Source organism: Microcebus murinus, chromosome 9 (assembly GCF_040939455.1).
Source record: "Microcebus murinus isolate Inina chromosome 9, M.murinus_Inina_mat1.0, whole genome shotgun sequence".
NCBI classification, from domain to species: Eukaryota; Metazoa; Chordata; class Mammalia; order Primates; family Cheirogaleidae; genus Microcebus; species Microcebus murinus.
This window is the reverse complement of record NC_134112.1, coordinates 71,602,371-71,625,208: the sequence shown is the minus strand read 5'-3', so window position 1 is coordinate 71,625,208 and position 22,838 is coordinate 71,602,371. Positions and strand designations below refer to the sequence as shown.

Here is a 22,838-nt window from a genome sequence, read left to right as displayed (position 1 = left end):
TTAAAGAAAATGTCTCAGTGCTGAAGAACATGGGTGTTCAGATTGGAAGAGCCTCCTGAGTGCTGAACAGGATTAATGGTGGGGGGAATATTGTGATATTTCAGAACCATAAGAATAAGGGAAAGATTCTAGAAGCTTCCACAGGGGAAAAATAAAAGGTGAAACAAAAACAAACCAAAAAATCTGTTTTAAAAGAATCAGCCAGATATCAAACTTCTCATCTGTAACACTAGAGGCCAAAAGCCTGTGGCACTGTACCTTCAAAGTTTTGAAGGAAAATTATTTCCAATTCAGAATCCTATACCCAGCCAAGCTATTAATCAAATGTGAAGGCTGAATGAAGATATACTAGACATGCAAGAATTCAAAAAATGTGCCCACCTTGAAGGAGTTAGTCAACAATGTACTGCAGCAAAAAGAAGGAATAAATCAAAAAAGAAGCAACATGGCATCCAGGAGAGTGTGTGTCCAGGTGAGGAGAGCATGATGTGAGGTCTCAGCTGTGGAGCCAGTCCAGGTTATAGTCAGAGGACGGAGGACCATGGAGGCCCCAGGAAATGAGAAGTGATGGAATAGGTGGCATGATTATGAAGTTATGATTAATGCAATTGGTAGCAAGTAAAACAAGAAAATGCCAAACTTCACTTTAAGAACATTTTCTATTGACATAGATTTTGTGATATTGGATCAGAGATTATGAGATGCAGAACTGGCACGATACTTGGTTATGCAGTTAACAATATTATGTGGATGTTTATTGTTTTTAAATTTTAGAAGCAACATCTAGACTTACTGCAGCACACTTTACTATAGTTACAGAACACCGGTCCTCTGCTTTAGTCACTCATTCTTTTATCGTCAGAATAAAGCATTTCCAGCCCCTCCCTCAGTGGCCTAGCGCGGGAACCCCCAGCTCCTTCCTCAGCGCTTCCTCCAGAGACCTCAGGGGTCACCGCTGTAGCCTGTTCCTCTGCCATGGCTGTGGCCCACTGATCCATGGATCCGTGGGCGCTCGGGTTTTACGCTGGCCACCACCCATCTTTCATTCCCTCCAAAGCAACGCTAGCAGAAGTGGCACAGTTTTCCTCTGACGTTTTGGAAGCATGGGTCTGAAGATTTGGAGGCATAGAGTAGGAAACCACTTCTGATTGAGTCATCAGTTTTCCCTGTTCCTGGACATGCAATGACGGCCCCTGCCATGGGAATTTCTCGCCCTGGCAGCCCTCTGAAGGCCCTCAGACTCCCGCTCTCTGCTGCATCCCTGAGTTTGGACGTGATTCTCAACCCTGGCTGTGCATTAGAAACACCTGAGCAAGCTCAAGTACCAGCACAGCCGTGGCCCCACGTCCACCTCAGGGTCTGCTTTACCCAGACTGGGCAGGGGCTAGAAACGATCCCCAGGTGATTTTAATGTGTAGCCAAGAATGGGAAACGCGGCTCTGCTCCCTCCAGTTGCCAGGGAAAGATCCTTGAATTCCTGTTACCATGCAGAGTAGTTGACTCTTTTCATTTTCTCTTCTCTTTCCAGACCATGAAATTCTACAAACTGCAGCCAGGTTGTAGAAGAACATTTTTTCCCTTCTTCTTCCATGTACACACACATGCAGGCCTTTAAAAAGAGGATCAGACCACATATATTGTTCTGCATTTTGGCTTTAACACTCCACTTCTTTCTGTTCCTGGAAGATTGATCTACCTCATTATTCAGAGACCACATAATATTCCATTATTAAGCATATACCATAATTTGCTTAGCCATTTTCCTATTGATGTCATTTGCGTTTTTTTCTCATATTTTGCTATTACTAATTATGCAGTAGCTGCAGTGAACATCCATGTGGGTGTGTATCCTGCAAAACTTGTGGAAATATTTCCTAGAGTTGAAATATCCTTTGATCGCTAGATCCCCGGTTCCCTCATCTGTAAAATGGGAAGAACAGTAGATCCGGGTGTTGTGAAGACCATGAGCGCTAGTAACTCTCCTCACTTAAGCAAGCCAAGGAGAAACGGGTGAGGCTGGGATAGCCCTCACCAAATCGTTCTGGGAATGGTGCAGCTACCTCTGCTGGCTCATACCAAGACCAAAGCAGAAGCATCCTTGGGCATTTCCAGGCTCACCTGTCCCCTTCCCTGTCCCCAGACCTCATACCCACAGAACAGGGGCATTTGTTTTGGGAACCAGCTGAGATGGGCTTGTCCCACTTTCCTTTGCAGCCTCTCTAAGAAAGATCAGAGCAAACCCAGCCCTGTCATCTAAACTGAATAACGTTGCCAGGTTTGAGGGATAATCTCCCTAATTTAATGTCAGCCTCCGGTCACTAATTGACTTTTCAGTGCAGCCTGCCTCTGCCTTTCATTGGCTGTGTAACTGCGAGCAAGTGCTTTAACCTCTCTAGTCATGGTCCTCGGCCTTATGCCAAATAAATACAGTAGCACTGGATTGCTGAGAAGGTTAAGGTCATCAAGATAGAGTGTGTAAAGCATTAGCATAGTGCCTGGAACATAGAAAGCACTCCAGAAATAGAAACAATTACTATTACCGGTTTATTGAAAGATGGACTTAGCAATTGCTTTGTTAATCTAATTTGCATGATAGTACACATGTTTAATATGATAAAGCTATATTTATTTAGAAAATACTCTAATTCATTCCCTCACTCTTCAAACTGGTCATGTACCCTATTAAATAGTGAGGTTTTTGTTATGCCGATAGCCAGTGGGGTCGCAGTTAGGCACTACCTCTCCAGTCTCTACCCACTGACCCCTCCTGCTTCAGCACAGTGTGGCTAAAGTGACCAGCAAGTGACAAGAGATGCTCCAACATCTCCCAGTCATTAGCCCCAGGATCCAGCTTCCTCAGAGTCACTTCCTGATTGCTCGAAGCTAAGGAAAGTTGTAGCACGTGTCACATGCTCAAGGCCACCTTTGTTGAACTTGCCCCTGTCTTTCCTGGCAGGCTGTAAAGCGGTTCTTGAAACAAGAGTGCAAGTGTCACGGTGTGAGCGGCTCCTGTACCCTGAGGACATGCTGGCTGGCCATGGCCGACTTCAGGAAAACGGGTGCCTATCTCTGGAGGAAGTACAATGGGGCCATCCAAGTGGTCATGAACCAGGATGGCACTGGTTTCACTGTGGCTAACAAGAGGTTTAAGAAGCCAACAAAAAATGACCTCGTGTATTTTGAGAATTCTCCAGACTACTGTATCAGGGACCGAGAAGCAGGTAAGTTCAAAAAACATGTTAATCACAGCACCTAATTCCTTCGACAGTCGATATTCCACAATTTAAATGAGGCTCTGTATTTTCAGCCTGCTGCCTTCAGGTTCAAAGCTCATGTTCCTTATAATTCACATTGAAACTGCACAGAGAGCTCTCCTAAGCAATTGGAGAAACAGGTAGACTCTACGCAGACTGATAATGTGTAGATTCTGGAGAAACGGGAACCCAAGAATGTATGGGGCAAAAAGTCAAAATATGCAGATTAGCAAAGTTCTTCAGCCTGGGCAAAACTCTAATTAGTGCACGGATGTGCACTATGTAGATATAGCAACCAAGCATCTTTCACGTGCGAGAGGGATAGCTTTGCAATGTACCTTCCTTCCCTCTGTGACTGTGGAAGAGGGTTGCAGGGCTTTAAATTTGGCCTCTTTTCAAAATGCCCTACTTCACCTTACCTTGCTCTTTTCAATGTGCTTAGAAGTTGCCAAATACTAAAAAGCAACGATTCACCCCGTCTCTAGGCTGTAGATGGGCAGTGTATAAGGGCTGTGTGAGAGGCACTTCCCTTCCAGAGGGCAACTTCTCCGTCTTGAACTCTCTCAAAGAGCAGCTCCATCAGCCTCCACACAGCGGCCTCTCCCACCTGTCTGGTTTTGGACATGTGCATGCTCCACCTCTCACCCCCCCCACCCCCCTCCACCCCCCAACCCCCCTCACTCCCCACCCCTGTCCTCATGATCAGCCTTGAACTCTAGGCTTGGCTTGTGGTGCAAAATGAGTACACGTTTAAGTCGATAGGAGGTGGCCCACAGCCCACCTGGGCTCAGGCCAATTTCTCTGACTTGGTAGAGAACAAGCGAATCCATTATCAGAAAAACCATTCTTTAACTTAGATTCTGAGTTTTCTTTTTTTCATTCCCGAATAATTGCAAAGGCACCAGTAAAACAGTGCACTTGGCAGCCGGCTCCTAACATTAGATTGACCAAGAGACAAGGTGACCAGGGAATGAATGTCACAAGGAGGCCAAGGCCTCTTTTCTGCCCGAGTGGTTGAATTTCCTTCATGGTTTGCTGCGCTAGTTTCTTACAGCATTTGAGCAGGTTCGTACATGCAGCCTAGGGATTAATGACGACTGAGCAGAAGACCAGGTGCTGTGCCCTGCTGCATTCCTGACACGCTTTGGGACCTCTAACAAGTCATCCTACCTGTCAGGCCAAAGTTTCAGCCAAATCACCACGAAACCTGTTCTTTGATACAGGATTGTCCCAAGGGTCTGGCTCTCCCTCTGCCAAGTCACTCGCTGTTTAACGTCAGCCTCCTCAAACTGAACATGGAGATGATGATATCTTGATCATTTTAGGTCCTATGTATTGACTCCTGTGTGCTGGGTACCGGGCTGAGATCACTGCATACATGGTCTTATTGAATCCTAAAGCAGCCCTATGACATGGGTGTGTTGGAAATAGTTAGCACTGGGAGGCAAGCACTTATTCTAGGAAGAATATTTACTGCCTTATGGATATTCAATGAAATAAACATTTTTCTTTTGCCCCACAGAGGGGACTTTGAATCTAATCCCTGCCACCTCTTCAAGTTACTAGATTATTCTTGCAGTCTTTGCTTTCTCTACTTCCTGTATTAGAAAGAAATTCTGTTTCTTGGTCCTAAAATAGCGGACATATCTGCAGTACCCATCACATGCCAGAGCTCAATCTACATTCTCTCACTGATTCCTACAGAAAGTGCATATGTTATTATCCCATTTTAGAGGAGAGGAAATTGATGCTCTGAGAGTTTAAGGATTTTGCCCAAGCACTTGTTGCTGGTAAGAGGCAGAGCAGGGACTGAAACCTCAGTCTGTCCTTTCAACCATTTCATTCTGTCTCCCTCTGCACCAGGCACAAGGTGTGCAGCTGCAGGTGCTGGCTTTCTGGGGCAAGCTAATTTATTTACTCTCTTGTTTCTCTTCCATCTTTGATGCATTTTTGTTTATCTGACTTTAAAAATATATAAATTTGATTATCAGTTGATGTTGATTAACCAGGATCCACCCTGTTTCTTTTTTTTTTTAAGTGACCATTTTAATATATTGGATCAGACTTCCAGAAAGATTCCTAAATTATTCATAAATTATCTGAACTGTACTTAATTCTTGCCCTTTTTAGCTGGGCCTAAGAGTGCCAAAGTTATCCATGCAAAGTTTGCAACATTTCTTTTTAATTCTGTTGACCATCAGATGATTATTTTAGTAAAAATATGATTCAAGATATTTGATATCATGTAAGCAAAAGTCCAGATTGTTTAAAGAATTTTTTTCATCGTTCATATTTGGTGTCATGTATGAATAGGCACATGTATGAGATGCGGGTTTATCCAAGGAAGCCTCTTTCAACCCATACAGCTGCTGAGGGCCTTGCTCCTGGTTGTGTGACCAATAGCTATATCCTTTTAAAGATGAGGCTTTATCCTGTCCATTTTCTATTAGAAACTTTTGTAGTATGTGCTCTAGCCAGTCAGCCAAAAACAGTTCTAGAAGTTCGTGGGTACAGAATCATGCTGGAGTAGCCTCTAACCTCTGTCAGAGAATCGGGGTGACTTGCAAGAGGGGGAGGTTTCCTGCCTGTCACTCACAGTGGGATGCAGGAGCCTCTCCTCCAAATGAAGCTGTGTGTCCAGCGTGTCACCCTCTCAGCCCATGTTAAAGAACCACTCAGCACACGCACGTTACCGAGGGCCCCTCTCCCCTGCGCTAAAACCATACATTGGGAAGGGCCTGTTTTCTGGCATATGGAACTTTCACATGAAATGGGCTACCATCAGGCTCTAAAACAAGTCAAAAGTTTGCAGTAAAATTTAAATCAAGTCACACATAATTTCTCTATTTTGCATTTTCTCTTTTAAAAATGGCATTAACCCATCCCGACGACGTTATATCTCACACCACCCAGTCTGCTTTGCTGTGGTTATTTTGTTTTGCTTTTGTCTTTAAATCATTGTTTTGGTTTTGAAATCATGCATATTTAAATATTCAACTTAATATTGAATTAAGTGGGTATACGTGGGTACAGCATGATTCTGTACGCACAAATATTCACCTTCTGCTTGCTGAAATGAAAAACAATGGTTGTGAGCAGGTTGAATATTGTCATGTAATGGGTATTTGGAACAGACTAGTTTTACTCTTGCTGGTCAGCAACTGCCTCCTGTTCCAAGTAACTTGTTGACTGATGTGAGCTGTCTTGCTGTCCGTGCTGTGGATAAAGTCTACAGGTCTAGTCCACTGTTTCCCAAAGTGAGGGTCTCTCCAGAGGCCTATTGAACCAGAATCTCAGGAGCTGCGATTCTGTATGCTTTTCAAACATAAGCCCATCACAGTTTGAAAGATCCATGGTTTAGGTGGCCCATGATTCCTGATTTTTCCTAAGTATTAGGTACGAAGAACTCCAGAGGGACTTTTTTTTTTTCAGTACCTAATCTCTTACAAAGGAAAGGAAAAATGTGTTTTTCTGAGGAGTTCCAGATAAATGTTACCCAAAAGGCATCCCCCACCCTGGCTTGCCCAGTAAGGTCATTCTTTCACATTTAGGCCCTGTGTCTTCAGGAACCCTTTTTTATTACAAGTTGAAAAATGAAAATGAGTTCAATCATCAAAACTTTCACTGGAATTAGCCTGACAGAAGTTATCAAGGTAGACCACTGGGAAAGTCCTGAAATAACGATACCAAGACTAGCAGATTTTGATGAGAAGGATTGCAGAGTTGAGACCCTGGGGTCTTCTTGGGTGAGGGCAGACCTAGCTGGGCAAGGAAGATGGGACATTGGCTGAGTTCCTACTGAGAGTCAGGCCCTGTGCTGTACACCTTATGCGCATATTCTCTGACTCTTCACAGCAGTTACCTCCACTTATAGAGAAGGAAAGTGAAAAGTTACTTGCCCAAGTTTGCATGACCTGTAAGTGGGAAACTAAAAAAAATAAATAAGTAAATAAAAATCAAAACAAAAATTCATACCTTTCCTACTGTACCACTTACCTCCTAAAATTTGGTGGTATCTGTGTGTGTGTGCATGCGCGCTCATGGTGGGGGTAAGTCCTGTGTAACAAGGAGGCAGCATGAAGACAGGGGACCTTCATGGGTGAGAGATGCCCACAGAGTGGGGAGGTTGAAAGTGATCAGAATCCAGCTGCACCCACATTTACATTAATTTGCCTTGGAGCCCCTTTCACTGAGAAGCCCTTCAAGTTTTTAAGAGTGCCAGTGTCTTTAATTGTTCCTAAGAAATAGTAAGCCCCAAAACCCATGAAGGAAGATATTCTTATGGCAACAACATCAAAAAAAAAAAAAAACATTTTCCACTAGTCTTCAGTTGAAGAATGTGAGAGCCCTGAGGTTCAACTGTCATTGCTCTCCCATGCCGCTCAGATTAGAAGAGTACATATAAACATGTGATGTTGTGCATGTGACACTTTGCAGGCCAAATTGGAGACTCGATCCTGGAAGCCGGGCTTTCTGGGATGAGTATTCCGTGCTCTGTGGTTATCTACTCTTATTGCCCCAGGCATCTGTAAATCAAAGAAGCCCTTAAGTTAGAGATAGTTTCATCTCTAACTGAGGAATGCTGCTGTCCTCTCCAGAGAAAGCGTCTGCACCTAATCATGGGTCACTTTGACTGGTTAGGATGTAAAAACCCCGACCTGGGCCAGAGGTCACCCTGAGGTCTCTCCAACTGCAGGAAACAAGCAGCCCTCCACCTCTTCTCCAGTCAAGTTCAAAAAACGAATGGAGATCGGCAGTCGTTTAACTTGTTCCCTCTGCAAACCCGATACCTGCCTGACAGCTCGGGGCTGTGAATGGTGTTAGCTCTCAGGTATCCGCTTTCTTTCCACGTAAATCATATTTGGCAAGCAGAACTCAGAACCCACGGGAACACAATCCCGATCCTGGTTTGCAGCGATTAGTGTCCCTGTGCTGTCGCCTGGTTTTCAGAACCTAGTTAGCAGTGATCGTGTCCCAGCAGCTGAACAAAAACAAAGGAACAGCAAGCACGTCAGCCAATAGCAGTGGGTGGACCTTATTTAGATACTAGTATGTGCAGTTCCCACCAGGACATCTTACGTCCCTCGTTTGTCACTGAACAAATATTTATCGAGCTCCTTCTATGTGCCAGACTATTATAAGCCCTGGGAATGCAAAGATGAGGAAGGCGGACTCAGTGTTGCCCTGTTAGCCTTGTCCACCTCGTGGTCCGTGAAGCAGTCTGAGGCTTCAAGGCTCAGTCTGAGCTGTTTCCTCACTCTACCTTCTCCCTGGTTTGGTCTTCTCTGTTCCTGCTTTGAATGTGACCCCTGTCGTCATCTATCTTCTCTGCCCTCATCCTGCGGCCAATTCCCTGCTTTACAGCTTCACTCAGATTCCCCGAGTTTGTATCAACCTGCTTCTGCTCAAAACAGAGCTCCCAAAACATGTTTTTCCCAAATCCTCCCCGTCTCAGAAAACGGTTGTGCTACCCACTCTGGTGGTCAAGCCGGAAGCCTGAGTCATTCACTCCACCCCTTTCTCTTGCCTCTGCCACGCCATCCAGTCTGTCAGCAGGGTCTTTTGAATGTTTCAAGGACTTATCTGCTTCTCCGCCTTCACTGCCACCCCTGGGTCCAAGCAAAGCTCTGTTCTTTCATTTATAACACCTGCCACAGTGTTTAGTGACTTTGTTCAAATATTTGTTTGTTACCTGCCTGCCTCACTAGGCTCCACTGGAGAGTCCACGATGGCAGGAATTGTATCCGTCTGGTTCACTGGATCCCCAAACCTTAGTATATAAACAAGCATTGAGTTGAAGTCAATGGCAGGTTATTAACAACATAAAATATAGGTTCATCGTATTAACGGAATTCTTGGATATGTTGGTGCCGTGTCATAGCTTAAAGATAACTTGGTGTTTTTGTAGGGAACTATGGAGCACGTCTTCACTCTACATAACACAGGCCTATGAAAATTTCCATTTATGCTTAATGTTGAATGGAACTTTTCCTCCTATTCAAGTGCATGAGTGGGACATTTACAGAGCTTAAGATGTTGCTTGTTGGCCATTTCCCTAGAGATAAAAATCTCAAATGAATGAATGCATCAGCAGACTCTGTCTATTGCTTTTAGCTGCCACCAGATAGTTCTATTTAGGAGGCCTCTTTCATTACTATTATCAGTGAGATCACTGGTTAGTTCATGATTTTATTGTTAATATAACCAAAAATACTTTTTATATCCAATGCTATTTTGTGTTATAGGCACGATCTATAAATTTGTTACTTTTCAAAATACAAACTTAGTAGAATTATTATATTTTTAGGATATACCAAAATGTGCCCTCATTTGAATTGACAGTGGCAATCAGATTGAGTTATGAAAATTGAAAAAAAGAAACTTTTTTTTCAAAAAAAGAGAAAAATTTCTTTCAAAAAAAGAAATGTTTATTTCTTATTACAATTCTTTGACATAATTTGAACAACTAACAGCAAAGAATTTACAAAATAGATGTCCTTTTCTTTTGAAAATAGGAAAAAAGCTCACTTTTAATTACCATATTAATATGTTACTAAGGAAATATGATGTTAAATACTTTAAAATAATGAATTTGCCTCCTTCACTTAAGCTTTTCTCATGAAACCTATTATGTACTGGTAAATCTCTTCTTTAAAGATATGCAGATTTCATAATATTAGGGAAAGAGCCCTGCATAATCTTAGGAGACTTAGTGCTACCGATTGCTACCTGTTACTGTTTCTACTGATTACTAATTGGGTAACTATGGACAAATTAACTTCCCTGCATCTCTTAAGATATAGACATCTCATCTAGCAGTTTCTAACGTTCCTATGATTCAGTAAGTGAGTGAATTCATTATTAGTTAATTTTAATTAAGTTTGCAGCAACAGAACCTTTGATGCCACAAGCTCCCTTAAGTTGTCATTTTTAATTTCTATCATTTAAAAACTTGCCACCTTTCTTGTTTGTGTTCTTTCTATACCAAGTGAGACAATTTGAATAGAGATAAGGTTTAGCTGGTCTGCTACCACGATAGTGCCTGAAGACTGGGTGACCACTCCCTCAATGAGAAAAGCTGATCTTAATTTTTAAGAAATTACTTTCGATTTAACATTTAATGAATCAGCACATACATGTTGACCACATAGGCACTATGCAGTATATAGAAGAGACCACAAGGCTTAACCCCTGTGCTTGGGCAGACAAGATGCATGAGAAATGAATAAGCATTTCTTGATCCCAGTTGCACAATATGCATCACAGACCTTACAAAAGAGGTGAGCTGGGTTGGAGACAAGGGTCCCCGTAAAGTAGGCCTGACTCTTGAAGGAAGGGAAAACTTGCAATGGAAAGGAGGAAAAGGAAAGGCCCATGCAGCAGATGAGAGTGACTCTTCTGAGGAAGCAGTCTACAGGGCTGTGACATCAGAAAGTCATCTCGGTGGGATAGTGAGGGGATGGCCTGGGTAGGGGGTACAGACAGGGGGCAGTGGGAAATAACTTAGGTGGGCTAGGTAGTGCCAGGCATGGAAAGCCTCACCGAGTGTGACTGTAGCAACTTTAATTCCATTGTAAGATTCACTAATTTAATGGGACATGTTTTCCTGTGCCAATCAAACTTTTCCAAGTTATGTAAGCATTGAATAAAATCATCTGAGATAAGCAGGGATATTGTCTTTCGTAAGTAGCTTCAGCTTTGCTATCCTTAATGTGAGGAAGGGGTAGGCCTTGCCAGCAGATGAATGTGCGGTCTCTTACATTTGCTCTTTAACATTCTTTTCTTCCCTCAATAAATCTGTGTCATTAATGACAACGTGTAAGTCAAGCAGAGGAGAAACAGCCTATTGGATGACAGGCTTAAGTGAATCTTGCTTTATGCCCTAATGGTCAACATATGGGCCTCTGTCGGCCTGGAGTGGCAGGAATTTCCAAAGACACAGGCCTATGGAGAGGGGAGGGGGTGGGGAGAGAGAGAGAGGGAAAGAGAGAGAAGAGGGAACCCTTGCTCCTAGAAGTATGGGTCTGGGAACTATTAGCAAGAGCCCCTCTGCTCCTCCTCTGCTGTCAGGAAGATGCATGTTAGTGGAGACAGAAATGTTTTTACACTGGGAACCCTGACTCCATTATTAATTTTATAGCTCTGGGGATGGGCTGCTTGGTTCTGTAAAGCTCCCTCCGTGTTGCCCCACCAAAAGTGTGTTATGTGGTCCTAATGCATGTGATTCAGAAACTCCGATTCTCCATCTCCCTTTTCCCCATGCATGTGTGAGCTCTTGTGCAAGTCAGGATGAAGACAACACGTGTGGGGAGGAGAAAGTCTATCTGGAAGCAGCACTTCCCACAGCACGGATATTGCCCAATCTTCAAGATTCTGCCTGGGTCTTATGGACACAGTTTAGGCAGATGATCTCACGACAGTCTGATGTAAAGATGACAAGAAGGTTGGAGTCTGAGTCCACAACCCTGTGTGTCAGGGGATTGGGCTCTGGGCCCAGGCAGGCCACACGTGTGGGCACACTTCACAAACGTAAAGCAAAAGGAAGTCAGGGAAATGCCCGTTCAACTTGTCACTTCTCTCATACGTGAACTGTGTAAATCAAAGTGCAATACGAAATAACATGATAAAGCAAATGAATGATTTTATAAAATAAACATTTGAAATGTAAAAGATCCACATATGTGTTTACCCTTTTAAAGTATCAATTTAAGAGACTCTAATGATAGGGCCAGTAATTGAAAATGTTTTTTTAAAATCTCCCTTGGAGTATTTTTAGAGCCAGTCACATATGCTTTTGCAGATACAGTGTGGTGCAAATATTTCCCCTATAAAGATCAAGTTGGTTGTTGGAAGGGCTCAGAGAATCTTAGAATGAAGTATGAAAAGTTAGGCAAGTGATCAAGCTAAGCAATTTCATTTTTGATGAGATGCAAATTGATGCTACTGGCTTCCTTGAACCAGAAGGTTCTCCTTAGAGAGGGTTCTTCCCAGTCAAAACCACCTTAAGGGCACACATGTTTTGGAGACGTGAATCCTGGCATTGCAAGGAAATTATTCTCGTTCCTCATAAAGGTTACAGGAATCCCCTAAGAATATTAGTGCACAAAAATGCAGCAAAGGCTACTAATGGCATGTTAGTAGCTTTTGCATTTTCTCACAAAACTTTAGATGTCTTAATTGTCAACAGCATATTATGAGCTGGGAAAAAAGGCTGCTTTCCAAAAAAGATACATGTCAGGACTTTTGCAAGTTCTTGATTAGATAAAAGAATTAAGGGAGAGAGCAGGAAAGATGCCACAGCACTGGCCACGGACGGTCATGAGGGAGCCTGCTTTCTGGCGCCTGGCAGAAGGACGAGGTGCTATGTGGAGAGGCAGAATATCTCAACAGTCAAAGCCTGAGCTCTGGAGTCAGACAGGTGTGGTTGCAAGTCCTGACCTTGCCACCAGCTAGCTGTGTGATCTTGGGCAAGTTACTTAACCTACCTGAACCTCCATTTCCTCAGCTCCAAAATGGTGATGGTAAAAGGACCTTCCTTATAAGGTTATGAGAATTAAATGAAATAATGTGGATAAAATGCTTATCACAAGGCCTGGCCCACGTAAGTGTTCCATAAATATTGGTTCCAGTTATGAACAAAAAGAAAAGAAAGGGAGTGAAAAGGGAGGTAGAGGGAAAGGAAGAAAGAAGAATGAAGAGTGGAGAATGACAGAGGGATGAACTTCCATTCTATCTAGCTGGGAAGATTTGAAAACTCGCCTTATGGGTTTCAGGCTGATAGGTGTAGCTGGGTTTGTTTCCCAAGTGGTTTCTATTGTGGCCAGAGCAGGGAGGAGTTACTCTATTATTTGGAAAAAATGATCTAGAGAACTATGTGTCCTGAATATTTAGAACTAAACAAGTAGGCAGAGCATAAAACTCAGTGACTCCCTTTCATTTAAAAAAAAAAATACACACATGTATATAATACATATTATATACATAATATATAATATATAATATATATGTATATAATGTATATATAATGTGTATATAATATATAATATTAATATATATTATATAATATATGTATATATAATTATATAAATAATATATAATATATGTGTGTATTATATATTATCTCTCTATATAATACATATTATATATAATGTAATTATATATAATATATATTTATATATTTTTATATAATTATATATATAATATAATTATATATGATATGTATTATATAAAAAGATAATATATTATATATAATACACACATATATTATATATTATTAAATATATAATCTCAATTTTTTTATTTTAAGTATAATGGTGATGCTTTTTGTTTTGGAAAAACTGCTGGGAGGTCTTTAAGGCAGTATGGCCCTACTGCCGGCAATAACAATGAATCTTTATTATAAGTCATTAAGGGAAAGTAATACCAGCAAATTCTGTATAGATTTTACACTCCAGAAATGCTCTTTTCAGAGTTTTAATGAAATGGCTCTATATTCTGTGAAAATGACAAGTGTCACAGCTGCCCTTCTGCTTTATAGCCTGTCATTAGGTCTAATCAGATCCAAGCCCCAAAGCAGGGCCAGTTTGTCCTCCACTGCTAGGCTGTCTCATCCCCTTCCCGATTCAGGGACCGCCCTTCCCTTCCCAGCTGGCCACTTCCCTGGTGCCCCAGGTGCGACCTCACCACCAATCTCGCATCAGTGGTTCTCAGTCCTTAGAAACCCTCTCTCATCTTCCTTCTTCTGGGCCCTCATTCTGCCCTGTTGAGGCAGCCAGTGGACAGTGGCATGTTCAGATTAATTGTGTTTTCCAGCGTTTTCTAAATGCGCATTGAACTACTGAGACATCTCACCGCCAGAATCTTTGTTTTCTTTCCTGAAACCACTTCTAAGTTAAGCTTTTGTCAATGGCCACTGCTTTGTCTGATCCTCTCTCTGAGCTCTGATGAGTCATTCCCCTGAGCAATCCTGTGGAGAGTCCAGTTCAGGGTTCTGCATTCGGGGGACAAAAGACCACTGCAACCATTGCACCAGGCTGAGTTAGAACACCAGCTCCAACCTCCTTAGGCTTCAAGCCACTGGGGAAAGACCACCAAATTAGATGTCAGAAAGAGACCCCAGCCTGAATCAGGCACAAGACACCTTGCCTGCCTGTCCTTGCCCCCTAAGCCCACCGCGCCAAGGGGGACAAGGAAATCTAATGCACAGTAATATATTCCTGGTTTTGGTGCACGCAGATCAGTGGAATTGAAGGATCTTTATTGGCACATAGGGCTTATGAACAAAAGACAAAAAGGTAAAAATTCAGAGTCGCCTTTGGGATACCAAGCGAGAGCACTTTTCACCCCCACGGAGGGGCTCATTCACAACCCCCGCTTCAGTCGCCACATCTGGGCAAAACATTTCCCAGTCCGCGTCTCCATCCCAGCCTCTCTCGCGAGTCCCACAGAGCACGGCCTGCGAACATTTCTGCCCGGATGACCACAGTCCCAGCAAACTCCACATGTTGAAAACTAAAGTCATTATCTTTTCTCGAAGCGGGCCCCTCCCCAGGCGTTCCCCACCTCAGGGAATCGCGGGCGCCAGCGCAGTCACTCCAGCCAGACCCTCTGCACGCTCCGACCGTCCACGCAGCCGCCCGTCCTGCCCGTCCCGCCTTGCTAACCCTCCCACTCCCACCACTGCCGTCCCGATCCAGGCCGCTCCTCCTCGTCCTTCTTGGTCTCTAATTTGCCCCCTGGTCCTCGCTCAGGCCCCCCTTCACGCCAGACAGCCCCGCACACTCGGTATCCTTCGGAAACACAGAGCAGATCGCCATGCCCTTTGCATGACACCCTGGGCGGCGCTGCACCGCCCGCCAGTGGGACCTTAAACCGCTGGAGCCTTCACACTGCAGCTTCCACTCACCGCTCGGGCCCATGCCTCGCGAGTCTCCCCCAGCGCTGGATTCCAGCCGTGTGGAACGCTGAGCCGCTCCCCCCTGTTACAGAGCTTTGCTCATTTCCTGGCCTTGGCACATATGGTTACCACCTTTCTCCTTTTTTCCCTTTCCCTCCTCCCCTCCTCCCCTCCTCCTCCTCTTCTTCCTCCTCCTCCTCTAACACGACCACCTTTCTCTTCTTAGCTTGTTACTGAAATATAAAATGCATGCAGAAAAGTGCACGCATGCCCTGTGTACAGCACAAGGAACTTTCTCAAACGAACACACCCATATAACCGGTGCCCAGATCAGGACCCTAAAAAGGCTCAGTATTCGAGAAGCCTCCCTCACACTCCTTTTCTCTACTCCCCAAGAGAAATCACTTTCCTGACTTCTAATGACATTGGCTAGTTTTTTTCACTTTTGTACTTTTTATAAATGAACACCTAGTCTGAGATGAAAACCCGGCATCAGGTACCTATTGCTGCGTAACAAACCACCAAAAACTAAATGGCCTAAAACAACCTCACAGTCCCACCGTGGACCTCATGGCTCCTCACGGCTGTGCTTTTTCTCCTCTTCGTCACCAGGCTCCTTGGAAACTGGGCCTGCACCCGCTGTCCCCAACTGTCCCTGAATCCTCTGCTTCCTTCACTCCCCAGTCTGCTGCGTTCATCTGGACCATCCCCCATTCTTTACTGAAACTGGTCTCAGCAAGGAGGCCCCGGCTACCTCCCTGTCATGGAGCCCAAGGAACATTTTTCAGTCTTTTCCTACTTGGCACCTCTTCCGCCCCTTAGTTCAGTAGGTCATCAAGTTCTAGTGACTTGCCCTCTTCAATTCATGGAGTATTTGTCCTGCTCTGTCTCTGCTCATTGTCTCTTGCCCTCTTCAATTCATGGAGTATTTGTCCTGCTCTGTCTCTGCTCATTGTCTCCTGCATGGACTATTCCAACAGCCTCAAGACGTCCCTCCCTGCCTGCCCCAAACTGTTCTTCCAGACTTATCCTGACATAGTTTTGGGGATTAAAAATCTGGACTGGCCCACCACCCACCACAGAATAAAACTCAACCATAGCATGGCATAAAGTCTTTTTAACCTGTTGCTCCAACCTCCCTCTCTAAACTCTTTGACTAATGCCTTTCCCCCAACCCCGTGCCTGGGTCACCTTCAATCTGCAGTCTTTTGTGAGCCTGCCCCTTGAATTTCTGCTAGGAGGTTCTCTCCTGCCTGGGATGCCATTGACCCCACTCTTTAACTGCAGATCTCCTCTTCCTTTTCATCCTGTCTCTAATACCACTTCCTCTATAAAAGTGCACAGTTTAATGGCTCTTTTTCTGATCTTGCTACCATTAATATTAATACTCAGAAATATCATTACTATAATATTCTGGGTTCATGCCTACTAGAACATAAGCTCCTCAGGACAAGATTTTTATTTTATAAATTCATGTATCCTAGGCTCCCAGAACTGTGCCTGGCACATAGTAGTAACTCAAAAAACACTTGCTAAGTGAATGAATGAGCCCTTAACATTTATTGAGCACTTACTTACTATGCCAGGCACTTTCATGCATTATCTTATTCCATCCCAAACACAAGCCCTGTGAGGAAAGAACTGTTTTTATCCCAATTTTGCATTGCAGGAAACCAAAGCTTGACAGGATGAAGTAATTTGCCCAAGGTCACACAGTCAACACATGGCAAAGCTAGGATTTCAGCCCTAATTGTCCAAGCTCGAAATAACCTCACTTGACTGTCTTTCAGCTTTGTCTGTCGTAGTGCTTTGCACATGACTCTACTGTGGGTCACAGTAGCTCTTCAGCAAATGAAACAGTTATCCCATAGTGGAAGTATCTCTTTATTTATCTCTGCACCACATTATGAGGTCCCCTGGGAATAGGAACTGAGTCCTAGTTATTGTATTCACCAACCCCCCCCCACCAGACCCCAAGCAGCCAGCACAGTGTCTTGCTCATGTTTGTGTTCACTAAATGTTTATTGAATGAAATAATGGGTGTGCTGTTAAGAGGCAGCATTTGGCAGTGCATCCTTTTTGCACTCTCAGTAATTTTAAGGACCGTTCTGGTGGTGGCCCTGAATCCAGCCCCAGCTGCTGCCTCTTCCAACCCTTTGCTTCTTCAGCACGATGTATGCTCAGGGCCACCCCTGGCTGATCCATCCTCCACCCTGACCCCGGCCCTTTGCTATCCTTCCTGTCCTCATGAAATTCCCCGGCCACTCTTCCTGCTCTTGGAGGCCGATCACGCAGAGGCAAGTTCTATCCCACCCTCTTCTCTTCTTAACCCTGCGCCCTGCTTGAACCCTGCCGCTTCCCTGGTCATCCTTGACAGGCAGGGCAACATGACATTTTTGTAGATAATGCTAACACAGAGTGGATTGTGATAAACAGAGACAGTCACGAGGCCCTGTAGGAGTTAGAAGAGGGAGACATTCCTAGTTAAATGATGGAGAAGCTGGAAATGAATTAAGTCATTGTCTTTTTCACCCTGATTTGTTTTTTTTTTTTAAATAAAGAGTTTAGCTTCTCTAAGGAAATTTCTCATAAGGTTACAGAGTCTTAGGAACTCAGAGGTTGGAACGCAGCCAGGCCTCAGGAAGAAATAGACGCAGAACCAGAAAATAGTTTGGAATGTGGGCAGCTTTTCCTTTCCATGTCTGGTCTTCATTGTCTCTGTACATTTACTGTCTTCCTGCCTCTGGGTGGATCTCTTCTAGTCCACCAACCTCATCATGGGACGTGGCTGCCAGTGCAACTGAGTTTATGTGTAAATGTTGACTGTAGACTGTTTATGTGTAGATGTTGACTGGCTGTCAAAATGTACACATCTCCAGGGAAATCTACCTGATTGGCCCAGAATGAGTCAGGTGCTCACCCTTGGTCCAATCATCTGCCGCCATTGAACAGGGACATGTTGTATAACATGGCTGCCAGGCGGCCGTCTCTGTGGAGAAGGAAGTAGAAAGGATCATTGTAAGTTGAGCAAACTCTAAAAATGTCCACTACCCTTGGTTCTGTTGTCTGATAATGTTCTTTTTTTTTTAGACAGAGTCTTGCTTTGTTTCCCAGGCTAGAGTGAGTGCCATGGCGTCAGCCTAGTTCACAGCAACCTCAAACTCCTGGGCTTAAGCAGTTCTGCTGCCTCAGCCTCCCGAGTAGCTGGGACTACAGGCATGCGCCACCATGCCCGGCTAAATTTTTCTATATATATTAGTTGGCCAATTAATTTCTTTCTATTTATAATAAAGACGGGGTCTTGCTCTTGCTCAGGCTGGTTTTGAACTCCTGACCTCGAGCAATCCTCCGGCCTCGGCCTCCCAGAGTGCTAGGATTACAGGCGTGAGCCACTGCGCCCGGCCTGATAATGTTCTTGTAAAAGAATTCTGGGTACTTCTTCAAGAATAAAGCAAATTAAGAGGCTTTGAAATTCTTTGAAATTCTTTTTCAGAAACAAATACATAAATATGGATTGCCAGTTAGCAACATCACCCTGATTAACTAAGATGATGTTCCATCAGTAATTTCCAACAGGGTTTTGATGCCAGCTTTGTTCAATGAAGGCCTAGAATCCTGGCTTCACCCAGCACTCACACACACCTGTGTGGTCTGCTAGGCTGCAGCAGGGGGACAGTTATGGGATAAACCCAGCAGGACCTTCCTCCCTCCTCCAGGTCTCACACGCATGATGTCCACACCTCCCCCTCAGCAGCTGTAGTTCTAGTCCCTTTCTAATAAGCCGGTGTAATCAGGACTGTGGAGATAGAATTCCTTCCCTTCAAGGATTCCATGCCCTGATGAATTTTGAGGGAGCTAACCATGGTCACATCTTCCTTAATTTGATTTGAGGTCAGGAGAGAGGAAATAAGGATAGATCCTTTTTTCACTTTGATTTGGCATTGTCCATTCAAGGATCCTTCAATTTAAGGCCAGGTAAGGATAATCTGAACAGTTTATCCCACTCAGAAATGGGAGAGCTGGATTCAGGTTGCCCAAGACAAATCCAAAATTTCACGTCTGTCCTTCTTGGACTGTGCCCTCTTGGCACTGCAACGCTCCCTGCAGCTGGCACAGAGGATTACACAGGGGACAGGCCTAAAGAATGGTTGTGCCAGCCCCAGGCTGCGGTGAGGTGATACCAGAGCCCTTGTCCTGGAGGATGGACCCGTGGCTCTTCTCCTCCTGAGGCATATGGTATTCTGCCCAAGCTTTTCAGTGACATCTCCTTGTCTTGTCTTCCAGGCTCCCTGGGTACAGCAGGCCGTGTGTGCAACCTGACTTCCCGGGGCATGGACAGCTGCGAAGTCATGTGCTGCGGGAGAGGCTATGACACCTCCCGTGTCACCCGGATGACCAAGTGCGAGTGTAAGTTCCACTGGTGCTGCGCTGTGCGCTGTCAGGACTGCCTGGAGGCCCTGGACGTGCACACGTGTAAGGCCCCCAAGAACGCTGACTGGGCGACCCCCACATGACCCCAGCAGAGGTCACCATCCACCTTCCCTCCTGCAAGGACTCCATTGGATCTGCAAGGACACTGGACCTTTGGGTTCTCTCTGGGGGGGTGTTTCCTAAGGCATATGGCCTTTGTCTCAACAGAAGTCCCCTTTTCCTCCCTGGGGCCCCAGCACTGGGGCCCACATGCTGCACATAAAGCGTACCTTATTCTATCTGTCTTCCGGCATTCTGGGGGACCTGTCTTCCTAGTGAGTTCTCTTTGGAAAGGGCATGACAGGCTGTTCCAGGGCAGGGTGGTGGGCCTAGACCACTGTTTCCATCTACTTAGACTTTTCCTCTTTCTAGAGCAATTGGCCAGGCAGAAAAAAGAGTGTCTCAAAGGAGATTTCTCTGTGTCTTCCAACAAATGCTCCCAGTTAAGAAAATCCATACTTCTCTTTGATGGGTAAAGAAAGCACCATCAACTGCCACTGAATTAACTTTAATTCTTGAGAAAAACAAGCAAGGCTTTTGTCTGATCAAGTGTTTTTATAGCCACCAGCCCCAGGGGTCATTGGTCATTGCCTATAGAAGGACTGCTTTCAATAAACTTCAGGTTTGAAATGCATATTTTCCAATAAATGCCCACAAATATGGCACTTATTGCCATATTGAAATCTGATGTAGCAAAGTGGGAATGTGTGTCCTTGGGTACCGTGGCATGCTCAAGCTTTGCAATAGCAAAAGCCTCAGAAAGCGACTCCTCTGCATGACCATCCCTTGATATAAAGAACCTTTTGGGGAAGGAGACTTCCTTCTCACTTAGGATCTGAAGGGAATTAAAAAGAAGATGGATTTCTAATTGTTGGGTGAATATGGCAGAAAATAATTTAGTGCGTGGAATATCAGAAAATGTGTCTGTACAGATAAAGAAAAAAAAAAGGAGAATAAAATTCCTATCTGGTATTTTGCATGTGACCCATGGCGTTTTGTAACTGAAATGACTTTGAGAATGAAAACTTGTGGGATGACAAGACCAGGGAACTAAAATGCTGACAGAGAGGTTTCCAGAGCTAAATCACGCCTGGGGCAGCCTTTACCGTCAGCAGATGCCTAAGAGAAGTCGGCCACGTGTGCTGGGGAGCAGCCGCCAGTGCCCATCACCCTTCGAATGCTCTTTAAAGACCTGTCATGTTTAATTGTATTTATTCAATGCTTACAAGATGACGTGATACTGTAGCCTAAAGCAAATGACACATAGCTTTGCTTATAAACTTGGTAATCCTCCCATATTATGTTGCAAACAAATCGTAACTTGGAGACTATATTTAAGGGACACAACTGTAATTATGGGAGCATCAGTATGCAAATGGTGGTTGGCTTCTGCCATTAGCCAGAAGACGACATTCAGGGAAAATGTTTAGGCTGCCTGCACCATTTTTTTTTTTTTATATATATTAAATGAAAGAAAGGTGAAATAGACAAAGCTACTTCTCATCGTCTTGAGCAATTTGGTTCTTGTTCTATACATGATTTTCTCACAGGGCTACATTAACTAACAGGATAGTTCATTATATGCATCTGGTGTTAAATTACTGATGCTCGCTCATTTTTTAACACATTGGCCTTCAGTGTCTCTGTTCTTGCTTTTTAGTAGGTCATTTGGACTGAGGTTCATGGAAAACAACCTGCTAGAGTACTTTGTCATGGTTGATATTTGCCTCCTAATCTTCTTAAAACTGACAGAATTTATCCCCTTTCCTTCACTCCCAAACCCCTAAATTAGTTGACTAACTTTTCCAAAGTGACTCTTTTCTCTTTTTCTTCTGTGGATTCAGAGGGTGGGAACAATGGGCATGACAGGGTCTGCTCTGAACTTAGTGTGGGGTTAGGCTGGGCACGTGGCAGCCACTCAGCCTTCAGTGACTTGGTGTGAACGCCGTCATGGGAGGACGAAGGCACTTTCATAGGGATCCCGAAGCCATCAGCTCTTCTTCCTGCTAGATGAACCGCAAAGTCATAAACCCATGGATATGTTTAGAATTGGAAAGGGTCTTAGAGAACATTTCAGCTCCCCTCAGTTTGGGGAAACTGAGACCAAGGGAGGCAAAGGGTCCCTACACATATCAGCCGTGTCCCAGATCTCCATCACAAATGGGGCCACACTCTGGGAGTGTTTGAGAAAGCTAAGCACTTTATCCATTAAACGAAACTAGTTTCTCTCAGGATTAATTCAGTGGATTCCAAATAATTCTAGCTCCAATGGGATGTTCATTGTTTTTGTATTCCTGTGATGTTTAGATCTGACTTTCTTTTTATGCTGAAATGCATCCCTCCTGATAAGTAGCAAGGGGACAAGGCATATCCCTGTAGAAACCTACATAAATTGTCCTCATGTATAAGAGAGACTATGGCAACCATGGCAGGTGGTAGTGAGTCTTGCCACTGAGGAGGGCAAAATGAAAGGGAGAAATATTTTTGTGTGTTTTTTCTTCTGAAAGAGAAAATTTGTATTCTATTATTTGGAAAAAAAAAAACTTAAAAAAAAAGAAGATAATTTCAAACTCAGTATACTTAGGGCTTGGTAGAGGATCAGTATTCTAGTTTTCTGAAATACACTAAACTCCTGATTACTTGAGGCTTTTAAGGAAATGTATGGCATGAATTACTCAAAACAAAATATTGGAAAATCCATTCAAGTCAAATCTCCTTACAAATTCCCCCTTAATAAAAAAAAATCTGATTATAAATTAAAGTTTTGTAGTTCCAAAATAATGCTCATTAATTTTCTTCAATATCCAAAAAAGGTCCTGCATTGGAAGATATAGACTAGTTCCCTGGAGTTTTCTACAATAAAGATATAATCTGCATGTAACTCTGAGACTTAGCCTATGAGTTGCTTTCGGCAACAGCTTTGCTTCCCTAAATCGGTCTGTGGTGCTGACTGGTGTTTGTCTGTATTCTCAGAGGCCGCTGTGGCAAGGTGCATTCTGGTCACAGCATCCTGCTTGCCCCCCTCCTGGTCTGAAAGAGTGAACACCCTGCCTTAAAAGACCAGTTTATCCCCTCAACTGGCTTCAGCTCAAGCACAAAAGCCCCAGCGCCATGACCACACTCAGCTCTGGCTCTGTGCCCCTTGGGGATGAGGGCTTTCCTTGGCATATTACTGGACTACAGATGCTTCAGGATGGAGGTGGGAGAGGCGCAGGGCA

At 44.1% G+C, this 22,838-nt stretch overlaps 1 protein-coding gene across 1 annotated transcript in view; it reads left to right on the top strand.

Annotated features, from left to right (window-relative positions):
* The window catches only part of WNT2 (Wnt family member 2), a 40,799-nt gene extending 18,251 nt beyond the window's left edge, over positions 1-22,548 (top strand). The window contains exons 4-5 of the mRNA XM_012761108.2: positions 2,957-3,221; positions 19,435-22,548. Of these exons, the coding sequence (XP_012616562.1) occupies positions 2,957-3,221; positions 19,435-19,664 (495 nt within the window). The 3' untranslated portion in view covers positions 19,665-22,548. The remainder of the gene's footprint in view (positions 1-2,956; positions 3,222-19,434) is intronic.
* The last annotated feature ends 290 nt before the right edge of the window (positions 22,549-22,838 follow it).